This window comes from Gekko japonicus, unplaced genomic scaffold (genome assembly GCF_001447785.1).
Source record: "Gekko japonicus isolate JY-2015 unplaced genomic scaffold, Gekko_japonicus_V1.1 scaffold528, whole genome shotgun sequence".
NCBI classification, from domain to species: domain Eukaryota; kingdom Metazoa; phylum Chordata; class Lepidosauria; order Squamata; family Gekkonidae; genus Gekko; species Gekko japonicus.
In genome coordinates, this window is record NW_015170290.1 from 771,801 (window position 1) to 796,322 (window position 24,522).

Genomic DNA, 24,522 nt, shown 5'->3' on the forward strand with positions numbered 1-24,522 from the left:
CAAATACTTTCGTATTTTTTCCACAGTACATATCATATACCATAGAAATATGTGTTTCTCTTGCAGGGGACACCAGCAAGTCTAGTGAGATATAAAGTCGATGTTGTCCAGTTCCCTTATAGTGCAAGTATCTTTGATGTTGAAGAAGATTCTGGACGTGTAGTGACTCGTGTCAACCTTAACGAAGAGCCCAGCACATTATTTAAGGTAATGGGGCAGGCATTCCTACAACACCAAACTAAACAAAAAAGTCTTCATCTGCTGGCAGAGGATGGCAACAGAAAGGGGCAGAGGAATGTCCCTGAGTAGAGTCCCAAGGTTTTGGGGCAACAGCTAAGAAGGCTCTGTCCCAGGTTGCCACCCACCTAATTTCAGAAGGTGGAGGCACCCAAAGCAGGGCCTCCAAAAATGACTGTAGTAGTGGGTGGGTGGGGGGTCATAAGGGAGTAGGCAATCTTTCATGTATGCTCATCTCAAAAAATATCAAGACCAGCCCCTTTAATTGGGCATGGAAGCAAATTGGGAGCCAGTGTAGATGGGCCAAGACTGGAGTGATACGATCTCTGCAACCCACTCCAGTCAACATACTTTTATCAGTGGAGTTCTGAACATAATTATAGACTTCTAAGAGCCAAAATGCACAATACGCCCAAGATGCACAATATGCCACAGGTGTGCAACCCAACTTGCAGTCAGACTTACATTCGAGGAGTTCACCTTTAACAGTGCTTGTTTGCTCAGTGCTGCAAGGGAGCACAACAGAGGAGGAGAAGGAGCTTCTGGTTTTCCTCCTGCCCTGTTTTTGCCAGCAGAAACAGCAGCAGGGGCTTTTAGCCCCTCTCTGACTCCACATGTCCTTTCTATAGTAACCAGAGAAGAGGTTTAAGGCCATCCACTGCTGTTTCCACTGGAGAAAACAGTGCAGGAGGGAAACAAGAAGTTCCTTCTTCTGAGCAAACAAGCATTGCTTAAGATAAGTTCTCCCAATGTACATCTGACTGCAAGTCTGGTTGCACACCTGTGAACCAACACACATCATGCATATTTTTTGAGTCCTAAGTCCTTTTAAGTCAATGGGCTTTGGAGGGTATAACTCTATTTAGCAGTGCCATGTAAGTATCTGGTAGCACTGGAAATGATGCTGCAGGTTTAAAACCTCAGATTGCCATAAACAATTAATAAAAACAATACTAAGCTTAACCTGGTGTGTGTGCAGGTGCAAGGGGAGGTTCTGATCAGATTCACATTAGGACAATTAATGTTTCCCGTCTGCCTTGTTGGGTTGTGTTTCATTTTAATCACACTTTTTCCCAATTGTAATTTAATTATTTTTTCATCAAACCAAAAATGTATCTTTTGACAATTCTGATTACTTTAAACCTGTTTTAAACATGTCATCTGTTTCACTGGAAAACACCATCTGTTTACATAACCTTAAGCCGTTTTTGTTTGTTTATAAATAGGCTTGAAACTATGAAAGACAAGAAGCCTCCCCTTTTTTTAAATAATGGGAAGAAACATGGCCCTGTAGCTCTGAAAAGTTATGATGTCCCTGCTAGGGAAACAGCGTTGTCATTAATACTCTGTAAAATAAAATATTATTCTGGGAACATTAAAAATTTCAGATGTATGTTCCTTCCAGTAATTCAGTCAATATTAAGATAATATCTAGAGGAGGCAAATTTACTGTGTATTGATATTAATATTAATTCACTAAGCTATTTGTATCTGAGTTAAAATATTGGAAATGAAAACCTAAGATACAGTTATATCAGCACGATTACTCATTCTTTCCTTATCCTGATACTTTGTGCCTTGTAGTAATTCACAGGATTGTCCTCAGATTGAGCTGACTGGAACAACATTCCTAGAAAATTGTAACAATCTTCAACAAATTTTGCATTAGACACTCCCCAATATTAGGATTTCTTTCCTTCACCTCTACTTCCCAAAGTTGTTCTGTTCATTCCATCGGAGAGCCACTTGCAGATCTACTGCCTCCATTCAAATGAATGATTTCTACATTGGAAAGTCACAGTATCCATTTCACTGTGCCTTGAACAAATAGGTAAGGGCCTAATTGTGTTCAAAGCACATATGATTTTGGATATCCAGTCACTGTAGCATAGAGGTCAGAGTGTTAGACTGCAGGGGGAAGACCCAACTCCTTAGAGGATATGATTTTGTTTTATTTATTTATTTATTTGCATTTTTATCCCCCCCTCCCCGCGAACGGGCTCAGGGCGGCTTACACAGGGGCATAAGCCCATACATAAAACAATATAAAACAGTAAAAACCATTAAATCACAACAAACAGATAAAGTGCTCCATACAGACAAGATGGGCCTGACGGAGCTCTTCCACCAGGCCTTTGGGTAGGAGCCGCCGCCACCACCATCGCTACACCACCTCCGCTGTATCATCCATCTACCAGACCCCATGAAGGCCGATTAGTTTGTTTGCGCTGGGACGCTCTCATTATCAAGATCATAGGCAGCAAATAAGTCGCCGAGCATTTTGTAAATGGTATAGATCGTATAGATTGAAGCACCAGTTTTTATTGTATGTAAAATTATTTTATTGTTTTAGTATTTATATGTTGTTGTTAGCCGCCCTGAGCCACTGGGTAGGGCGGGATAGAAATCTCAAAATAAATAAATAAATAAATGGTATCTGAGGATGGTAACAATAATTTCCTTAGGTGAAATTGTCCTGTCGATGGTCCAAGCCAGTCCAGCAGCATCAGTGCCATGCAAATGTATGGCCGTTCTTTCGGGGACCACTCCCAACCCCGTTGTTTTAGTGGTGGTGGTAGTAGAAGTGGCGGCCCCTACATAAAAGCCTGGCAGAAGACCTCTGCCTTGCAGACCCTGCGGAACTGTATAAGGTCCCGCAGGGCCCTGATCTCCTCCGGGAGCTCATTCCACCAGGTGGGGGGCGCCACTGAGAAGAATCTGGCCCTGGTCACAGCAAGATTTACCTTCCGGGGGCCTGGAATCACCAGGCAATGTTGCGTCCCCGACCGAAGTGCTCTTGGGGGTATGTAAGGGGAAAGGCGGTCCCTCGGGTCATATAGGGCTTTAAAGGAAAGAACCAGCACTTCGAAGTGAATCTGGTATGCTATTGGCAGCCAGTGCAGCGCTTTCAGCCCAGGCTGGATGTGCTCCCATTTGGGGAAACCCATCAACAGCCTGGCTGTCGCATTCTGCACTAGCTGCAGCTTCCGGATCTGTGACAAAGGCAGCCCCATGTAGAGAGCGTTACAGTAGTCCAGCCTTGAGGTGACCGTCGCATGGATCACTGTAGCGCGGTCGAGGAAGGGAACCACCTGCCAACCCTGCCTAAGATGGTAAAATGCAGATCTGGCAGTGGCTGCCACCTGGGCCTCCATAGTTAAGGAGGGATCCAGGAGCACTCCCAAACTCCTAACCTCTGGCGCTGGCACCAACGGTGCCCCATCGAAGGTCGGGAGAGGGAGCCCCAACCCCGAACCGTTCCGACTCAGGCACAGGACCTCCGTCTTCACTTGGTTTAGCTTCAGCCGGCTCAGCCTGAGCCATCCAGCCACTGCCTGTAACGCCTGGTTCAGATCTTCTGGGTCGGAACCCGACCGGCTGCCCAACATCAGATAGAGCTGGGTGTCATCTGCGTATTGATGACAACCCAACCCATAACTCCTGGCAATCTGGGCGAGGGGGCGCATGTAGATGTTAAACAACATCGGGGAAAGCACCGCCCCCTGAGGCACACCACACTCAAGTAGGTGCCTCTGGGGCTGCGGTTTCCCTATCGCCACCCTTTGTCCCCGACCTTGGAGAAAAGAGGCAAGCCATTGAAGGGTGAGCCCCTGAATCCCCACGTCAGTGAGACGGTGAGTCAGCAACTGGTGGTCGACCGTATCAAACGTGGCCGACAGATCTAACAACAACAGTGCCGCCACACCGCCTCGATCCAGATGCCTACGGAGATCGTCAGTAAGGGCAACTAGCGCCGTCTCCATCCTATATCCCGGGCGGAAGCCGGACTGGAGTGGATCAAGGACAGAAGCATCATCCAGGAAGCCCTGAAGCTGTGTCGCCACCGCCCTCTCAATCAAACAATAACTTGATGGGTTTACTGGAGGTGGACGAAAGGTGGGAAGAGGCTCGAAGACCCTGTAAATGTTGGACGGTTAGGGCTAATGGGTAAGGTGAATAGGCTTAAGTGTTACTTAACTGTCAATTAATCAAGGGAAGTGGGTCTAGGGGAAATGGACATAGGTGTTGATGAGAATAATCCTGGGTGAGTCAAAAGGGTACGGGTCCAGGATGCACGTGGTTGACGTATGGTCGTGAGCAATCTGTCAACTTGAGCAGGCTGAATTGATCCAGGGTTGAAGTCAAAGATGTGCATGGAGTCTCGAGCTCGCTCACTGTTTCAACTGTGGTGGGAAGGTCGTGGCGGAGCGCCAAGACTTTGTCCGTGAAATAGCTCACAAAAATCTCACAGCCGATATCCAATTCCCTACTATTTTGTCTGCCTTGTGGCAGAGCTGTTAAAGACCGAATTGTTCTAAACAATTGGGCTGGGCGTGAGCTCGCAGACACAACTGTGGCTGCATAGAATTCTCTCTTAGCAGCCTTGACTGCCACCTCATAGGATCTCATAAACGTCCTATAGGATGTTCTTGATGCTTCGTCGCAGGCACGCTGCCACCGTCTCTCTAGCCGTCTTAGCTCTTGCTTCATCAGCCGCAACTCCTGGATATACCAGGGGGCAAGCCTAGAACGCACGTGCAAAGGGCTCCGACGAGCGATCTCATCAATGGCTGTGGAGAGTTGGCTATGCCAGTCCTCCACAAGCTCATCTAATGAGCCGCCAGGGGGCATCAGATCCTGCAGAGCCATTTGAAGCCGTACTGGGTCCATTTGGCTCCGCGGGCGAGCTAAAATCTGCTTGCCGCCTAAACAGGGGTGGGGTGGAACATTTAGACGAGCTTTCAGGGCATAGTGGTCCGACCATGGTGTACTGCCTTTGCAGTAATCTGGTCCACTGTAATCCCCACAGTGAAGATCAGATTGAGTGTGTGCCCGGCCTGGTGAGTGGGAATCGATACGAATTGGGAGAGTCCCAGTGCCGCCATAGATGACACCAGGTCCGCAGTCCGGCTGGAGGCCGCGTCATTGGCATGGACGTTGAAGTCACCCAAGAGTATAAGCCTAGGGTGCTCCAGCGTCCAGCCTGATATGGCCTCCAGCAGGGACGGCAGGCCGCTAGCCAGATAGCCAGACTCTCCTCGGTCCCCAGCACCAAGCCGACACACTCCATGCCCGCAATCTCCAATGTGGGGAGTGCCCTGAAGGAATAAGCCTCCCGAATGAACATTGCCACTCCTCCCCCCCGCCCCTTAGTCCGTGATTGGTGTAGGACCAAAAACACTGGTGGGGCAAGTTGGGACAGAGCTACCATCTCCCCGTCCCGCACCCAGGTCTCAGTCACGCACGCCAGGTCTGCTTTTTGTTCTATGACGAAGTCCCGAAGGACTGTCGTGTTGTTATTAATGGACCTGGCATTACACAGCACCAATGACGGGGAGGGGTTCTTCATCCTAGCCCCACTGCAGACCTCCCTCGGGATGGGTCGTAGGCTGGAAGGGCGTTGATAAAAAAACATACCAGGGTGATAGATCCTTAGTGTATATTTCAGCTGTGAACAGCAGTTCCAGGGAACGGACAAATATAAATTGGGGCAGTAACGTGGGGAAGGGGGGTTGACTCTTTCCCCCTTGGACCATTTCTGCAGTCAAAAATGTCCACCCTGTCCTCATTTTCCTAGGTAAGGAAAGAAGACATGCCCTTATATTAATACTTGACTTTCCCCCTTCCTGAGACTTAAAACAAGGGATACCAAGCCTCCAGGTGGGACCTGGGGATCCCCCAGAATTACAGCTCATCTCCAGACTACAGAGATCAGTTCCCCTGGAGAAAAACGAATGCTCTGGAGGGTGTCTTCTCTGGCATTGTGTCCCACTGAGGTCCCTATCATCCCCTGGCTCCATCCCCAAATCTCCAGAGGTTTTCAAGCTTGGATCTGGCAAGCTGACACACACACACCCATCTCCTGCCAGGGGGGACCTGACAACCCTGTTTAAAACATTCCAGTCACAGATTCCTCTTATCACATGTGCTTTGGTCCTTAGTGAGGTGCCAGAATAGAAGCTGTATATTCATGAGAAACATCCAAGACATTTTGAGAGGAAGGAAAAAATTATACTAGTGAAACTTCTCAGGGGCTTCCACCCATAACTGAGGTGATTTCCATTGAATTTTTACATAATTGACACTGATCTGTTGCTGTATTTGGGAATACGTAGAATTTTGTATTTAGGACAGCATTTTGAATAATGATTTCAGATGCTTTAAGCAATATTTTTTGCTGATGTTAGAGTTGGTATCCATGTTTTGTTTCATTGTTATGTTGGACTTTAAATAAGAACAAATCATTAAGATGATTCGATAACTTTCAAATGCAGTGTATAAAGTTACAGTTGCTACAAACAGCACATTCATTTGTTTACTGTGTTTATTGTTTATAGCTTGTAGTCATTGCCTATGATGATGGTGACCCTGTGAAGTTCAACACCACCACTGTAGAAATTTCTGTATTGCAGCCCTCGGTAATTCCACGGTTTACCCAGGATGAGTACAGGTATGATATGTGTTGCATTTCTATCAATAATACTTCTTTGGAGAAACAAGAAACATCTGCTCTTGTATTATGTGAGCTATGAACAATATCAAGCAAAGATTAATGGTGATTTTCTTGTCATGTTTGTATAATTAAATATTATACCCTATGACAGTTCCCAGGACCTGAGAATCAAATGAATAATAACTGTGCAAATATTACTATATTGTGGTGGCTAGTTGTATTTAACTGCTGTAGCAGAGTAGGTCACATTATTCTTCATTTTATGGTTATGCAATTTTATACATATGAAAGAGTCTTAGGCATTCCATTGCTGAATTCTTTTTAATTCAATGAAGTAATATTTACAGCTGTAGCTAGAAACATGAATTATTTACATTGTGTGGTGGTGATGTGGACTACAAAAAACACAACCTGGGTAAGCTGTAAGACTGACTAGTGTTGTGACATCATGACATCACTACAGGATCTCTGATAGGTTGGAATTATATAAAAAAAGTAGTAAGAAGCTGTGAGAGTGAATGACACATCAGAATGTGAATCAAAGTGACCAAACATTGTGTGAGATTTTCCGTAGACCTTCTAAACCAGTTTTTCCCTCAATGTCTGATAGCTGATGTACACTTGGGGGGGCGGGATAGCTGAATATTCATTTTTCTCTGGGAAAAAATGCTCTTTTCTGTGTCTCTAAAGTACTGCCCACCATAAAGGAAGCCTACCACATAATAGTCACACCACAGCAGAATTGCCTTCCCCAATAAAGACAGGTTGGATGGCGGCAAGGGCAGAGCCATAAATCAAGTAGAAACACAGTGGGCAACCTTCTGTTTAGATGTGTGCTCCTTGCAACCTTCAGTTATTTAATTTATTTCTCATAACATAATACTATGTACCAGTACACTACGGTACTATTATTCTAGATAATTAGCAATGTTATGTTGCACACCAGAGATCAGCACAAACAAGAGCCTTCTGTATTCTTTTCACTATCAAGGAATTCTGCTTCTATTGGGGCACCAGGTCCACATCTGAGTTGATAACTTAGATGACTGCATTAGGCTGCCATTTACTGTCTTTAAATCTTTGTATTATAGTATTATTGGAAAAGACAGACTTTTATCTTAGTAGGTTATTGGTATGAATGTAAGAGCTAACAAAAAAATAAAACGGGTATTGTTATTATGCTGGTTTCCGTGAACCTTGTATGAAAGTAGCTTTATTGCTTATCCCAATCAGACAGCTTCATTTACTTACATGTCTGGTATCTCATCAGGAATTTTCAGGTAATATGCAGCACAGCTAAACAAGAAAATAATTTACCCAGCATTCAGTTGTCATGGGGCAGGGGGGAATGTGAATAATGGGCAGGTTTAACAAAGTGGTTTTGTTCATTAATTGATCAGCTGTGTTACATTTGAGTTTATCAAGAATTTGACACTAACATGTTTTTAAGCATCTCCCTAACTGTGAATCTCTGAATGTCTTAAAACATTAACTTAGAGAGGAATTCTAAACAGAGTTATACAATTCTAAATCCATTGAAGTCAGTGGGCTTAGAAGGGTATAACTTTGCTTAGGACTCTCAGAGAGCTAAGAAAAAGGAATATTTCTAGATAATATTTCTAGAACTCTGGTCTCTTGCTGCCCTCACAACATTGTGAAGGCCAGATATGAAGTTAAACCTGAAGCAGAATAGTTCAGTAAGACATTTGGGGTATTTTTTAAAAAAGAAACCGCATCCTCTTGTGTTTAATTATCCTATTTGAAAAGGAAAAGTTCAAAGATACCTTGGATTTTTCTTAATTAATGCATATCTCATCCTCTTGTGCACCTAGAAAGTCATAGTAAATAGCCACAGACTGCTATTGTAGGCAATAAATTGCTAGCTAAAGAGTGCAATCAATAGCTATTAAGTATTGCCTGTAGGCACATTTAACAGGTGTTCAGTAAATAGTAGCATCTTTCAAATGCCTTGGAATATCAAAGAAACTAAGCCCAAGACTCCATTTTGAGACCTGAATCTGTTGTTGAACAATTCTGACTTTTTATAGGGATTCTTTTTCACACAGCAAACGTGATATTCTGAAGTACATATGGTTCAGCAGATAATATTATTGTAACATGGGCTTCATTTCTTTAAACATCCTTCAAGGTACAGATTTCTTGTTCACAAAAAAAAAGATACTGACTGGCAACAATACCAATGCCTACTCTCCTCCCACTTCCAGGCAGGTATTATTGTGGAAAGAAACAAGGTTGTTGTTGCTGGGAAACAGTAAAAGAGAAACTTTGGGTGAAGACAAATATAGCACTTTCAAAGCAGCAGAGGTTTCAGACTGAATGGAGAAATCAGTGACTCTGTGGCAGGCATCTATTGACTAGCAGCCATAACATCACGACTACATTTTCTCTGTAGGACTCAAAGAACTTTTTAAATTCATTTTCTTTTGGAATGTTTTTCAGTTGTCTTTTGTATGGTGAAGGAATGAATTTATATATGTATAAAAATATGTGTACAAGGAATGGACAGCTCAGTTGATACATAAAGAGAGGGGTGAGAATGAGGGCTGACATTTTTCTTTTATCCTGGACAACAATTCACAGATCCAGAATCTGACTTTTTAGTATGTAAATCTGTAATATAATTTGTGAAACTCTTCATATAATAGTTGAACAACCTATTGTTTTTAAAATGTAATATGTCTTCACCCTTTACTTTTCTTCAGGAGCCAAATAATGCACGGTTCTGCGTTCATTGGAACTAGGCTTGGCCTATGTATAAATTTTCTATATATAGGCCACAGATTTCACCAAATTCACCAAAATATAGGCCACAGATTTCACCAAATTCTCTACTACATCAAAATGGACCCATCTTTTTTTTTTTACTCATCTCATTTAATGGCCTAAAACTGCTTGTTGGTGCTTGGATCATAATCTCCCTTTTGGCTTACAGTAATCACATCCACTCAGGGCTATTTTTTGGGCAGGAACGCATAGGAATGGAGTTCCGGCTGGCTCCCGAGTTGGCCACGCCCATCAGGAACTCATTAGCATAATACGCCACACCCAACAGCAGAAACTCATTAGGATTGGCTACATTAGGGGTGTGTGGCCTAACATGCAAAGGAGTGCCTGCTACAAAAAAAGCCCTGGGTTTTGACAGAAACAAGGTAAACAAAATAAGAAGCAAAAGGTGGGTGTAGCTAGATGACCACACTTCTGGTAACATGGGTGTGTGGCCTATTATGCTAATGAGCTGTGCTGTCAGGGGTGTGGCCTAATATGCTAATGAGTGTCTGCTGTTGGGTGTGGTCTGTTATGCTAATGAGTTCCTGTTGGGCTTTTTCTACCAAAAAAGCCCTGCATCCACTAATGCAAGAGGCAGGCAATTTTTGCCACTTTCATCCTCTTATTGCAGTTCCCCTACCTGGAACACCAGGATGTTCTTGGGGGTCCACTAACCCATGGGGCACAATTTCAGGAAATACAGACATGTGGGGGGGTTTACTTTTTTTTGCGGCAGCACTGCTGTTTATGTAGCATACAATTCAAACCTATGACAGTGGCTTTGATAATATGGAACATTTTTATAAACCATGTTGATCCCACTTGTGGGAAAAATCGGGGTAGACATATTAATATAAATCTCACACACGTTTATATACATCCTCAGGGAACTGTGTATGGCTTCAGTGTTAGTTCAGCCAAACTGATGGAATGTCATATTGAATAGTGGAGTAAAATAAGTATTTAAATCTGTATTGAAATCAATGAAATGCTGGGGCAAGGAGCAATTTCAAAAAGAGGAGCAGACAGACTGTACCAATGTGGTTCTGGCCAAATAGACACCCTCCAAGATTGAATATTTGACTGTGATTTGCTTAATGATGCAAGAGATTGTTGGATAAAACCCTATATCAAGGACTCTGGATGTGAACTAGATAATTTGAGGTTTCTTTTAGGAGGGGTGGATTTTAATATTATATTGGTAGTTGCCAAGTTCTCTTCTCAGTCGATTAAAATTAAAAATCACTAAATGTTATATTATATACATTAAATAAATGTCCTTCTTTTATTTTTTTCTTTTCTTTTTGGTCTTTTTGGACACAGTTCAGAGCTGAATTGGCTGTAAGAGCAGTATCATTAAAGTAAAGGTAGCTCAAGAAGAGCCATTATTTTTCTATGTATGCTGTCCATTTTCTTCCCCCTTCATTCTCACTTAGGAAGTATGTCCCTGCTTGAACCCAGTCCCAAGGAGGGAGTCAGTGTAGTGTAGTAGTTAGACCATTGGACTAAGACCTGGGATCCTGAGGTAAATCCTGACTTGCCAAGAACTTATTGGATGACCTTGGGCCAGTCAATCTCTCTTAGCCTAGCCTACCTCACAGAACTGTTGTGAGGATGAAATGAAGGTGAGGAGAACCATGTATACCGTCCTTGGAGGAAATATGGGCTGAAAATGTACTACGAGATAAATAAGAATCCCTTTTGCTCTCATTTTCACAAAAGAAACTAATAGCTCTTCCTCTTCTGAGATGCTCAAGAAAGGCACAACAAATCAAAGTACTTTTCCTCAGAGGATTCCATATGAGGTTTTTCCCCCCTCTCCTTTTTCAAAGTTAAATAACTGAATCTCAGGACACCTCCCTAGGGGAATTTAATACAGAAGATATCAGGCATGTAATCATAGCAAGATTCTGCATCAACTGCTACAGCAAAGAAAGACTTTCTTCTGACCTTCACAAAGAGGTAAAAAGTTTCTGCAGCTCTAACTAAATAATATTATACCATTGAATCATTATCTGTTACATTCATTTGGTAATACTTAGCCCATCAGTTGTATTTTATTTTATTTTATTTAGGGATATGTCCTACTTTTTCATTATGGTTCAGTGTTCCGTATTTGATTCCTCATCGCAGTTATGAAGCAGCACTGAAGAATTGTTTAATGAAGGCAATATATATATTTCCATTCTTTGAATCCACTCAGAATAGATACAACTTTTAACTTCCACTCGGAATCATTGCAAGGATTAAGCAGGTGCCATGCACTTGATGACATTAAGTCTATCCGAGTGAAGTTTGACATTTATCTTTAAGGATAATAGGCCATGTCAGTGGTTCATTGTAATAATTCCTAAACTCCCCTGTCATCTTTTTTAGAGGTAAATACCACTGAAAAGGTCAAAACTTCCTGAACCGGTATGCGAAGTGTGAGGTGGGAGCATAGCAAAAGACACACAGTCCCACTGAGCATACTTTGCAAATAACATTGCATGGGAAGAAAAACAATTTAAATTGGGTTTATAAATAAAATGTGTGTGGTTTTTAATGTTTAGGTTGGGCTTCTGAAAACAGTACATCTTGGTAGCTTGATGTTTTATAGATGCAGGTACTTTCCAGAAATTGTATGGTGTACGCAAGCACATAGAGGTGCAAGGGTGAAGTACAATCAGTGAAAAGATATCTACTGAAATAGTAACAGCTCTAACAGAGAAGCAATAATACAAGATGAAGACATTAGTGATGCAAATCCTGGCTTCTTGCCTGTAAGCAACGCACCATGTATAATACTGCACCTCCAGGATCCAGATCTTACAAAGTGAAGCTAAGCAGAGTCGCACCCTTCTAAATCCACTGAAGTCAGTAGGTGCATGTTAAGTCGGTACTTAACAAAATAGTCAGAGAGTGATTTCAGCAAAACTCAGGTTTATTCAGCTCGATAATCAACTTCTCTAACACGGTACAACTCCTCATAGCCCGAACAGCTTGTCCATTTCAGCTGCTCGGTATTTAAACATTCCGGGCTAATGTAGCCATACCTACTGTACAAGTACCAACCTATCAGGTTGTTCGCATATGAGCCCAATCACAACGTTCCCACCACAGACAGTTCAAATGTGATTGGACACAATACTTTTGGCGCGAATCCCTGCCGAAGCCTGAAGCTTAACATAGCTTCTCTATGGGATGATTCACCATTCATCCTAGCATATTCAGGGCAGCATCTGAATACACTACAGTGCAGAAGGATGCTTATGACTGCAGTGTTAATCTATGGCCCAATTTGCATTTCCTATGTAAAGCTTTTCCGTGCTCCTGTGGCACCAGCTTCCCATTTGGCTCAGTATAAAGCTCCACTCTGTCTGCATCAGGATGCAAGTTGCTTAGGGAGAGAGCTAGAGAGGGGGAGGAGTGGCCTTCCAGGGGTGCTGGCAGGGCACTGTGCTGTGCTGCACTGTGGGGAGGAAATGGCACCTGCGACCTCCCCCCACAGAAAGCAAAAGGGGGTGACCTGGCAGAGGGGGAGGCAGAGGGGTGGGCAGGAAAGACAGAACAAGCTGGGTAAAAAAACACAAAACACCTAGCAGTTGCCAGGCAGGGCATTCTGGAGATTGCCCCAGGAAATAACAGATGGTTCAGGGGTAGGTGTGCTTCCAACCCCCCCCCCCATATGATCGCAGAAAAATGTTCCCTGGCTGCTTTTAAACAGATTTTCAGCTAACTTGTTTCCTTTGTGACAATTTGCATACCTCTTTAGAAAAGAGGGAGGGGGCGAATTCAGCTCCAGTTGTCTGCTTTTTGCTCACAGCAGCTCAACGGTGGGGAGGAGTAGTTGTACCACCTTAGAACCACATTCTGATAAGGCAGTGAGATGCCGTAGTGACCTTGGAGTCACTACTAAATGGCAATAAAATGATGCAGACAGCCGATGCTGAGGTGAAATAATAGAGTGGATGCGGCATGAAATGCAGACAGAAATTTGTGAGATGATGTGAGATCATTGGCACAACGGTGGGAAATATCAGTGCAGATTGGACCTATGTTGGAAAGAACTAGGGAAAAAATGACATTTGTGGTGTCCAGCCAAAAGCTCAATTATTTGTAATAATGTAAGCCCAAACTCTTTTTCCAGGTTCCTACATACTCGGTGGTCTTCTGATATTTGAAAATATCCTATCTAGAAATTCTATTTCATTTCTTAAGGTGGTTCCATACTGGTCATATGTAGAGCAATGGGGACTGAATATTACCAGGTCTCTTAGTTGGCCTTCAGCGCCTCCAGCTAAAAGGGGCCCTGGAAGCAGGAACAGGGAAGGACCTTATGACATTGATCATCTAGAGCTGCTATAGTGGGGGAGATAAAAGATTTGAACGATACACATAAAATGCAGTGAAATGCTTGTGTATTAGTAAGCTTTTGCCAGTTTTTCCAGGCTGTGAAGTGTCCCCCCCCCAACTGCCATTTTCCACTGGAATTCTCTCACTTTACAAATGCCACGAGGGCCAATCCTGCTTTGGACTGCAGTGGGGGCTCTTGAAAATGCCACAGGGAGATGATCCTCTCTTTGCCTTACATTACGGTTCCAAGCCAAGAATGGATCTACTGTGGCATTTGTAAAGTGAGGGAATTCCAGTGGTATAATGGTGTCAGGATCCAGAGAGTGTCCTCAAGAGAGCATAGTTTGGCCCTTGGTTGCTGTGTGAAATTTACAGGAAAAACAGAATCTAGAGAAGAAGAAGAAGAGAAGAGACTGGGGCCCAACATGGCGGACGCACTCTGATTGCGCTCTAGTTCAACCCGCTAAAACCCCTACAACCAAGCGAATTCCATAAAATTAAACGGCACTTAAAATATGGGAAAGAGAAGAGACAAAAGACAGAAAAAAGAAGATTGGAAAGCAAACCAAATCAAAAAAATTTTTAACGCGCAAAATAGCTCAGAAAACTCACAGACAGTGGCAGCAGGCATCGACAAAATGGCGGACGGGAGAGCAAACACAACTGAAAACCAACAAACGCTAACTAAAGCAGATCTACAAGAATCCCTAGGAATGCTTAAAACAGACATTCTTCGAGATATTCATGAATTTCTGAAGCCACTTGCAGATCAACTGGAATCCCTGCAATCGGCCATGCAGAATGCAACTCAAACCACCGACACAGCTCTCGAGGCGGCAATTACAAACCAAGAAGACATTCAAAGGTTACCAAAAAATGAAACTTGGGCAAAAGAACGTATCCTGCTCCTTGAGCATAGAACCAGGGAACGCTTCATTACATTTTGCGGTTTTCCGGAGCTCACCGAAGGGACTGAAGAGATTGCCACGTTTCTCTCCTCCTGGCTAACCTCCGTGATCTCCTTTGAGGACAACATGGCGCTGCTGCTGCTCCGGGCTTACAGAGCTGGGCCAAAAATCTTGGATAAAAAGAGGGGACCGAGAGATATAATTGCCGAATTCATGGACCTTTCAATTAAACAAAGAATACTTCAAGAAGCAAGAACAAACGGCCCCTTCAAATACAATGGCACCGATATCTTTGCATTCCCGGACATTCCTCCGGAAGCATTGCAAATCCGGAGAGATTTAAAGAACATTACTAAACAGCTCCAAGAAGCACATGTAAAATACAAATGGACCTCCACCGGCTATTTACAAGTGTGACACAAAGGCACCAGCTATCAAGCGGATGATCAAGAAACCGGCATAGCACTGCTGTTAGCAATCGGTTTACGAGCCCCACAAGACATGGACATAGATCCTAACCATCAAAAGAAAAGGAAACGTGAAGAAGAGAAGAGACTGGAGTTATACCCCGCCCTTCACTACTCAAAGGTGTCTCAGAGCGGTTTACAAACTCCTTTCCCTTCCCCTCCCCACAACAGACACCCTGTGAGGTAGGTGGGGCTGAGAGAGCTCTGGCAGAAACTGCTCTTTTTCAAGCACAGCTCTTTTCAGAGCTATGACTTGGCCAAGGTCATCCAGCCAGGTGCAAGTGGAGGAGTGGGGAATCAAACCCGGTTCTCCCAGATTAGAGTCCACTACACCAAACTGGCTTTTTTCTTCCCCTAACAGCTCAGTTTGCAGGGACTCCAGGAAGATATATATCACAATAATATTTAATGATGTTTTTAGTACTATTTTAAAATTATGCACAATGAAGTCACCGGGGCTAGCATGATTAGAAAGGTGCTATTTAATGCTTCTGCCATGACCTATTTTTCCTTTGAAAATCTAACCCACACCCAACTACTTTTAGCTCTGCGAGAGAAAACCTGTGGGAATATTTTGTCCAGAAGCAGTAAAAGAAACTTAGGTTGTAGAAAACTTGAATAAGGATAATGAGTTAAATAAACCCTACACTTGTCTTCTTCTTTAAATTTCAGCCTTTGTGGATGCTTTGTATAATTTTTTTTTAAAGATTGGAAAAAAAAAAAAGAATGATGGAGCATATCAATGGTTGGTTTGTAGAAAAGGGAATCCCCAGCGAGTTCTGCGGCTTTGTTTTACTGAGATACCTGCATGTGGCTTGAGGAAAGGTTCAGAAATGTGACATTACATTGTTCTAATCCCAGTTTTGCATTAGTATCACCCTCCACAGCTCCTCACATACACTAACAGGCTACGTGCAGGTGTGCACAAGAATCTCCATACCTGTTGAGCAGGCTAGAAATGTTAGAGCAGACAGTGAGGGGGAAGAGAAGCAGAAGCGAGCGGGGGAGGGACGCCTCCCATGAGCATAAATCGCTGAGCAAAAGGTGGGGGGAGCGGAAGAATATACGTGCGATTGCCCAGAAGTACTCACCCATCGAGCTATACAGTCAAGCGCATATTCAGAGACTTTAAAAAAAAATTGCGAAAGCAAACAAACAGGGAAAAGATGGCGGGGAAGAGGGACAGAGACAAAGAGAAATTTTTAAAAGCGAAACCAGAGTCCCCGCGACCGGAAACGACCAGTGAGGCGACGAAGGCGATGGCTGAGGTCATGCGCCCTCTACTGGAACAGCTAAATGCCTTCAAAGAGCAGATGTCCGTGGTAACAACGAATATTACTGTGCAACAATAGCAGCTGTCAGTTGTGGCAACAAGCATCACTGCCCAACAAACGCAAATAACGGATTTGATCCAAGTAATGAAGCAGGATGCTGAGAAAGTAAAGGAAATAGCTGAGACAACGCAGAAAGTGAGGAAGAAAGTGCAAAAATTGGAAAAGAAAACTGTTTCTTTGGAAGATTAGATGCTGCAAGTGCAAATGGATAAGGCCAACATGGTCCTGCGCTTCCAAGGGTTGCCAGAGAATAGAGGAGAGAATCTTAAAGAACTTATGAGTGAGCTACTTGCCCCAGCAACAGATATAAAGGCGGAACTGTTACTCAACGACATGGATGTGGCCTACAGGTCATATTCAGGATATATAAAGAAAAATAATGTGCCTGGGGAAATTGTAGTAAGATTCTCAAAGAGGCACATCAGGGATGCTATCCTGAAAGCAGTGGCGGTGACACTCCTGAAGGTGGGGGAGACGGCTGTCAGAACGCTAAAGGATATTCCATTTGAAGTAAGGCAACGCAGAAAGAAGTACAAAGAAGTGCTCTTCCTCCAGACAAATTCAATTGGATACAAATGGCTATTTCCAGAAGGAGTAACATTTAAGATCAAGGAGAAGAAGGTCAAGATTGACTCTGTTCTTAAAGCTCAAGAATTTCTAAAGGAGCAGCTGGGAAGGCCAGAGGACGAGAAAAAAGAAGAGGAAGGTAGGTCCAGTGGTGAGCTGGAAACTGGTTCATCTGGCGAGGACTCTTTGTCTGAACAGGGGGCAGCAGCCCCGAAAAGTTCCTACAAACTGCGGAAAAGAGAGAAGAAGAAGTAAAGGCTGAAGGACTCTGAATTGTGCTTTTGAGAACTTTGGTTCCAGGGGATGATGGGGGGCACTGTTATTGGGCAATTAAATGTAAATGGGGAGGGTTAAAAGTCCTAAGTTTTGACACAGTTCATAAGAAGTACAAAGATGAAAAGTCTGGATGTAAAAAAGCTAGTTGGAGGATCTCCTCTCTTGGGTTTTTAGTCAGTAGTGGGTTCTTTACTTTCTCCCTTATATGTAGGTTTTCCCCTCACCCTTTCTGTTGTAGTTTTTTGTAGTGTTAAAAAAATCAATAAAAAATCCCCTCCGGGGGCTTAAAATATATATATATATACATGGGGGAAGAGCGAGTTCCAAACATTTGAGAAGGTGTCCCAAAGAGAACTGTTTGCTATCAGGAAAAGGAAATGTGCTTGAGCTTTTTTTAGAGGACAAAACACAATGAGCTGCTGCCTTTTATCCCTCTACCAATTTACAAATGTGTATTTCGACAAAAAGTTTCTTAAGGGACCCACCATATGTTTCCAATGGACTCATGCATTGTTCTTTGAATTTGATTGCATTAGTTAATTAAAGGAAGTAGAATCAATAAGGCACAATTACTAGAAGGTTAAAAAGAACATGAATGTGGGTGTTTCTCTAACCACGTCTTTCAAATTCTTCCATATTGAATGCAAAAGCAGCTTCCTAATTGATATTGATTTTTTAATCCATAGAATTCAGCAATGTCTGAATGGAAATTACAGGGATGTTACTAAAAAAAGAATGTGCCCAATGCAGGCTAGGATCAAAAGAAAAGTGTTGGTTTTTAACTAAGATTTTTGCATTTTTCAACAACCTTGCTTTGTTTTAGAATAGCGGAAAGGAAAGGAGTCTTGTGTGTAGTTCATTAAAAAAAAGCAAGCTGCAGCCCTGTCCAGGATAGCCCAGGCAAGCCCGATCTCATCAGATCTTGGAAGCTAAGCAGGGTCAGCTCTGGCAAGTACTTGGATGGGAGACCTCCTTGGAATACCAGCAGTTGGGAGGCAGGGACAGGCTTTATTCAGCCACCTCTCTGAATATTCCCCAGGCCCCCAGTAGGGGTCAGTCACCAAAGGTTCCATGACTTCCAAATGCACACAGTCAGTCACCAGAGGTCACCATGACTTCCAGGTGCTCACACACTCACTCACACGCACGCGCACACACACACACACATATAAAATACAAAAATATCCCCCCAAAAAGCAAGCTGCAAGTTGTACCGTACTTCTTAAAAGCATTTCTGTGTGTATCATGTACAATTATACAGATGTCTAATTCTAAACAAAATATGGACCAATAAATCCACATAATGAAGCCATGTACAGAGAAGAATGTGTTTCTGCAGACCTGGGGGCATTACCAGGTTTGCAAAAAAAATTACGATTTTTTTTTAAAGACTTGAGTTATGATCAATTTAATCTTTTAGAGTTTAGTGAAACTGATTCTATCAGTGATTACTTTAGCACCAGAATGTTTGATAGAAGCATTAATTCCTGATTCTGGCACATGACTGTGTCTTGCACCATGCTTGCACCCATGCCGGTATCACACTTCTGCCCAACTGTTTGTATATAGACCCCTTACTTTATGACTGTAAATTTCCAAACAGAATATTGCTGGTAACAAGTACTTTGTGCTCACATGTAGTGAGTAGCTGTTATCATTAATGTGAAATTCCTCTTACAGAACTTCAGCTGTAGTACTAACAGGGACACAGAGAAGTAAACATATTCCATGGGTATGCATGCGATTTTGAAGCAATTTGCTGCTTTTCCAGTGCGAGGGACCAGGCTGAAAGATCTTTTGGTCCTCACTGCCTGTGTCTCATTGATAGCAATGTGATCACTAACTAACAGAATATACTGTGGATCATACCAGTGGAAATGGCAACTCACAGTGAAGTGAGAAACAAGCCCAGAAGTACTATAGCTAGAGCTGAGCATAAGGCTGATTTTGTATTTTATCTTCAGCCATGGCACATAGATATTTGAGTGTTGACTACGTGTTCCCTTATATGGTGTATGAGGCACATGCATGGAAAAAATAGGTGTGTGTGTGTATTTTTAAAGACGGTGAGTTGTTCCAAAGTTACTGGTGGCGGCAATTTTTTCCAATTACTCTTTCCAACTTCACCCCAAAGTGTTGAGATGAGGGCACCCTGAGCCCCAAGAATGTAATTTCAGGGGAGAAGGTAGTGGGAGGAGGTTGGAAAGTCTCATTCTGCAAGGTTTGTTTTGCTTGACATACTTTGGATTTTACCCAAATTCTATCCGTGCGGTCACACTGGAGGCACGATTTGGCCACACCTCTGTTTGCAGTGGTTTAAATAGTTACTGGAAATTTTCATCAGACTTCCCACCCTGAGCTGGCTTCACCATGCACTTTCCCCATGGTCGATTATTCAGATTGTTGCAGCATCCTTTTTTTTGTCTTTCACCCATGTGCATAAGTGTGTATCTGAAGCTCCAGCTCCTTTTTGACATCTCCACAATCCCTCTGCCAAGTACTCTGGCCCCTCTCAGCCTCCATCCCTTCACCTCTCTTCCTTGGAATACATGGGGGGGGTAACATTAAGATTTACACGAGAGTAGTCCCATTGACTTCAGAGCATTTACCTTTGTGTCAATCATGGGATGCTGTCAAAAAGCAATTCTGATGCAGAAACAGGAAAGAAGGTTTTGGGAAGGGATTTGTCACTCAAAAACAACTACTCCGGGGACTCCCAATCCAGAATGACTACTTGGCTGCAGTGATTGACAGTACCAGGAGCGATTATGTGCACATAGCTACCTGATTTAAAAAAAAAAAGGAGGCAGAAACAGAAGGGAAAGTTCAGTCTTCCAAAATGGCTTGACTTCACAACAGGGGGGTTCAGACATCGGAAAATGCTGGGTGGAAGCACTGGCATACATAAAGATTGGACTTTCCCCAGTGTTGGCAAACTTCACTTCCGGGATGCGTCAGATCCAGGTGCTGACGACTAGGGCATGGAAGGCCGATTTTGTTGTCTGATCGTGCTCTGTACATCCGCAAAGGTACCACGATGATTAGTGTGACCGTCTTATGTGACCACAGCCACTATTTCTGAGGTTTTAAAGGAACTAATTAAAAACCTATACATGCACACACCTCTCTTATGTTTAGCAGAGCATGCGTGAATTTTGCACTCAGTATGTGAGCAGAGTTCAAATTTGCCATAGAAGATGTCTAACGGGATCAATGGAATAAATCTTGCATGCCACAATCACTAACAGAATGATCAGGACTTCGGTTTGTCCTGACTGGAAAATGCTAATAATATATATATATTTTTAAAAGCCCTGCAACATGGTGGAGGAAGGTAAACTGAGTTAAGCATTTTGACTTTTGAAGGTAACTCAATGGACTGAGTCATCTGCATTAAAAATTCAAGAAAACACATTTCTCTGAATAACTAAATCCACATTTAATATCAAGTATACCATAATTCTTTGTTTCTGCTTCTTCATTACAGGACTGTTTGTAGAGATTCTTCTAGCATAGTCTATATTCCTGTTGCTTTAAAGCCAGCTCCCCAAAATCCACAAGTAAAAAAATAAATTATCTCATGGCTGAGAACCGGGATGCATCCTGAATTTGCCTGAGAGTGTATCTCTTGACAATAAATGTAGTTGTTGAGCAATCATCTTATCTCTACTCCAAGGGGAATTTTACATTTAGGAACTTTTACTAACATGCTTTTCTAGTGGACAGTCAGTAACTTAATTGTTACTATTTGCAATGGCAGTGCTGAGATTAGGGATTACATTTCACAGCAGTTTCTGTGTTTGTCTGACCTAAGAAGCAGTTGCCTTTTTCTGAGAGGAGAGAAGAAAGGAAAAATAAAACAGCAGCAACAGAGATCAGAGAGAGAGAACTGTAGTTTAGAAGAAACCCTTTAAGAACAGAAAGGTATCTGTGGAGATTATGCAAGTCAGAGCAAGGGAATTCTGCCATCATACTGAAGCTAAAGGTAGAAACTTTGATTTAAAAGTTAGAAATTTTGAACCCATGTATTACTGCTACTGAACTGGAAGCCACTGGAAGCTTTTGAGAACCCAGCTATTATCAGCCCTAATTAGCTGAAGCACCCATGTTTATTAAAGTGCTCTCTGTTGTTAGCCATGAGTCACCGTGATTGGTGGAACCAAGAATTTGCTAGCCCTGAAGAGCCTTCAGCACTTGCTTCATTTCCTATCTGTACAGGCACACAACCCATTTCTATGCACGTTACATTGTTTTACACATACTCTCTAGTTCAACATCTAGAACAACGCATACTCTCTAGCACAATCATCTGTTACTTAGCCTATCCTGCTCTGATTCCATCAGCAGGTGGCCTTTCTGCAGATGAACAAGGAAGTCAAACAAGAAACCTTTTGTTGAGTAGTAGCTGGAACAACATGAGAACTGGGTTAATAAATGTATATCCTTGTTACTCATACTCTGAATTACCTACTATAATGATTGCTTGAGTATGTTCCAGCATTTTGTGTGTTTGTTTTAAATGACTCTTATTTTAAGTAATTTATATGCCTATAATAGGTTTTTAAAATTATATTTAATTATATTTTATGAACTGTTGTAAGCCACCCATCCCTAATCCCACCTTGGTGTGGAAGGCGGGGGTATAAATTAAATAAATAAATAAACAAATAAAAGTCAGGGGCTCCAGATAGCAGGTATGCCAAGTCCAGTCTAGGATCAAGAGTTCCAGAAATGTTGATAGGTCCAGTCCAAGGGTCAAGATTCTAGTAGTCCACTAACAGCAAGGTCAGTGGTTTAGTAGCAATGTGTACTCATTGCATCCACAAAACTGCTGCTTCTCCCAGCTGATTTTATAGCCAAGTCTTAACAAGCTACACACCCAGCCAGTTCCATGGCGGTCATCCTGAAACTACTCACCCACCTTGTCAGTTGACAGCTGGCAACAGGCCATGAGTCTCGCACTCTTCCTCCTTTCCTGCAACTCCGTGTGCTTCTGACAGTGTCAGTGTTGCAGGGATGTGGGTGAGCTAGGTGGGCTCGGAGTGGCTTCTGAAGACTTGTTTACTGCTTCAGAGCTACAAGGCAATGGCTTGGTTTCAGCTGTAGGCTGTGACTTCTGGTCAGCTGGTAACCTGATCTCTTGTTGCCTGCCTCCTGGCTCAGAGGCAGCTGCAACCGGTTTTTAAATTACTGGCTGACGGCTGGCTTGCAGACAGCTCTTTGTCTGAGGAATTTGTGCCGTCACTGAGCACAGACTGACTTATGACACTATCCTTCACTCCTTTCTCAACCGTCATTCTTAACTGACACTCTGACCTGTAGAATTCCTTTGGAATCCTGTCTCTCAAGGTTCTCCCACCGAAGTAAAGTATTAACCCTTCACAGCCCTGGGAACAAACTTCTGAAATAAAGGTATAGAGGCAAAGTATGAGTATTAATGCAGGTAAAACACCAGGATCAGACTGGCCATTTAACTTAAAGGGATATTTCTCTGTTGGCCACTGCTGTGGAGGGCCACTGGGGACCAGGAACAAGCAACTCTGCTAGAACTTCAGAGGCACTTGGCTTAGACCTTTAATCTGCAATGGTAATTGGTGCCCTGCTCAGCTGCCAGGAGGAAACAGTTGGTGAGCTAATAGCCAGTCTTTGCATTGCTGAGCTGATTGACCCTTAAACCATTGGTTTGTAGTGCCAAAGGAGCCACTCTGGCCTGCCCCAGGGTTATTTTTCACTTCCAGTATACTCTTGCAAAATACTAGTCCTCAGACTATGGAACAGTGATGGCGGATGCTCTTCACAAGACAGGTAAGGGCGGTTCGCATGCCAGCGGCCTGGAGGGGTGCCACCTCAAGTGACACCCCCAAGGAGCCTTTGTGATAGGCTCCAGGCCAGGGGGCTTTTTTTTTTTAGAATTTATTTATGTTTTTTCCAACAAACAAACAAACAAAAAATAAAAATCCGAATACATTCTTATTGTACAAGTCAGTTTCGGAGTGTTCATTATACATTTTTTTCAAACCATTTATACACTTTAAACCATCTTTTCTTATAAACGTTATCGTCTCTTTCTGCTAATATCATATTTAATCTGTCCATTTCTGCTATTTCAAATATTTTTTCCATTATTTCTTCTTTTTTAGGTAGTAAATCTGATTTCCATTTTTTCGCTATTAGAATTCTGCTTAACGTGAGGGTATATAACACAATACATTTATCATTCCTTGTTTATTATATCAGGCAAAATATTAAGCAAGTAACTTTCCGGGTTAAGCTGCAGATCTATTCCTACAATTTCTTTTATCAGATATTTTACCATTTTCCAAAATTTTACTATTTTGTCGCACCTCCACCATATATGATAGTATGTTCCTACGTTATTATTACATCTCCAACATATATCCGAGACATTTTTATAACATTTCGCTATTTTATCCGGTGACCAGTGCCACCTGTAAAACATTTTTAGAATATTCTCTTTATAAGGTGTGGCTCTTACTATTTTTTTCGTTTCCCACATTTTTTCCCATTCTTGCATATTTATTATGTGGCCTATATTTTGTTCCCAGGTTTTCATGCAGGGTTTTATTGCTATATCTTCCATGCTTTCCTTCTGAAGAAGTTTGTATAGCTTTTGTATTTGTTTGTCTGCCGAGGACAACCAAATCTTATCTAGTTCTAACATTGAGTCATTGAATTTTATTTTTTTGTCCTTAGCAAATCTTGATTGTAATATTGTTCTTTCCCAACTTGTCAGGTTTATATTCATTATATTATGGAGATGTAATAACGTAGGAACATACTATCATATATGGTGGAGGTGCGACAAAATAGTAAAATTTTGGAAAATGGTAAAATATCTGATAAAAGAAATTGTAGGAATAGATCTGCAGCTTAACCCGGAAAGTTACTTGCTTAATATTTTGCCTGATATAATAAACAAGGATGATAAATGTATTGTGTTATATATCCTCACGATAAGCAGAATTCTAATAGCGAAAAAATGGAAATCAGATTTACTACCTAAAAAAGAAGAAATAATGGAAAAAATATTCGAAATAGCAGAAATGGACAGATTAAATATGATATTAGCAGAAAGAGACGATAATGTTTATAACAAAAGATGGTTTAAAGTGTATAAATGGTTTGAAAAAAATGTA

General features: G+C 42.3%; 1 protein-coding gene across 1 annotated transcript in view; it reads left to right on the forward strand.

The window, feature by feature from the left end:
• Positions 1-24,522, forward strand: part of LOC107116036 (protocadherin-15-like) — a 456,694-nt gene that overhangs the window by 315,589 nt on the left and 116,583 nt on the right. Inside the window, exons 16-17 of the mRNA XM_015417887.1 lie at positions 67-207; positions 6,576-6,688. Of these exons, the coding sequence (XP_015273373.1) occupies positions 67-207; positions 6,576-6,688 (254 nt within the window). The remainder of the gene's footprint in view (positions 1-66; positions 208-6,575; positions 6,689-24,522) is intronic.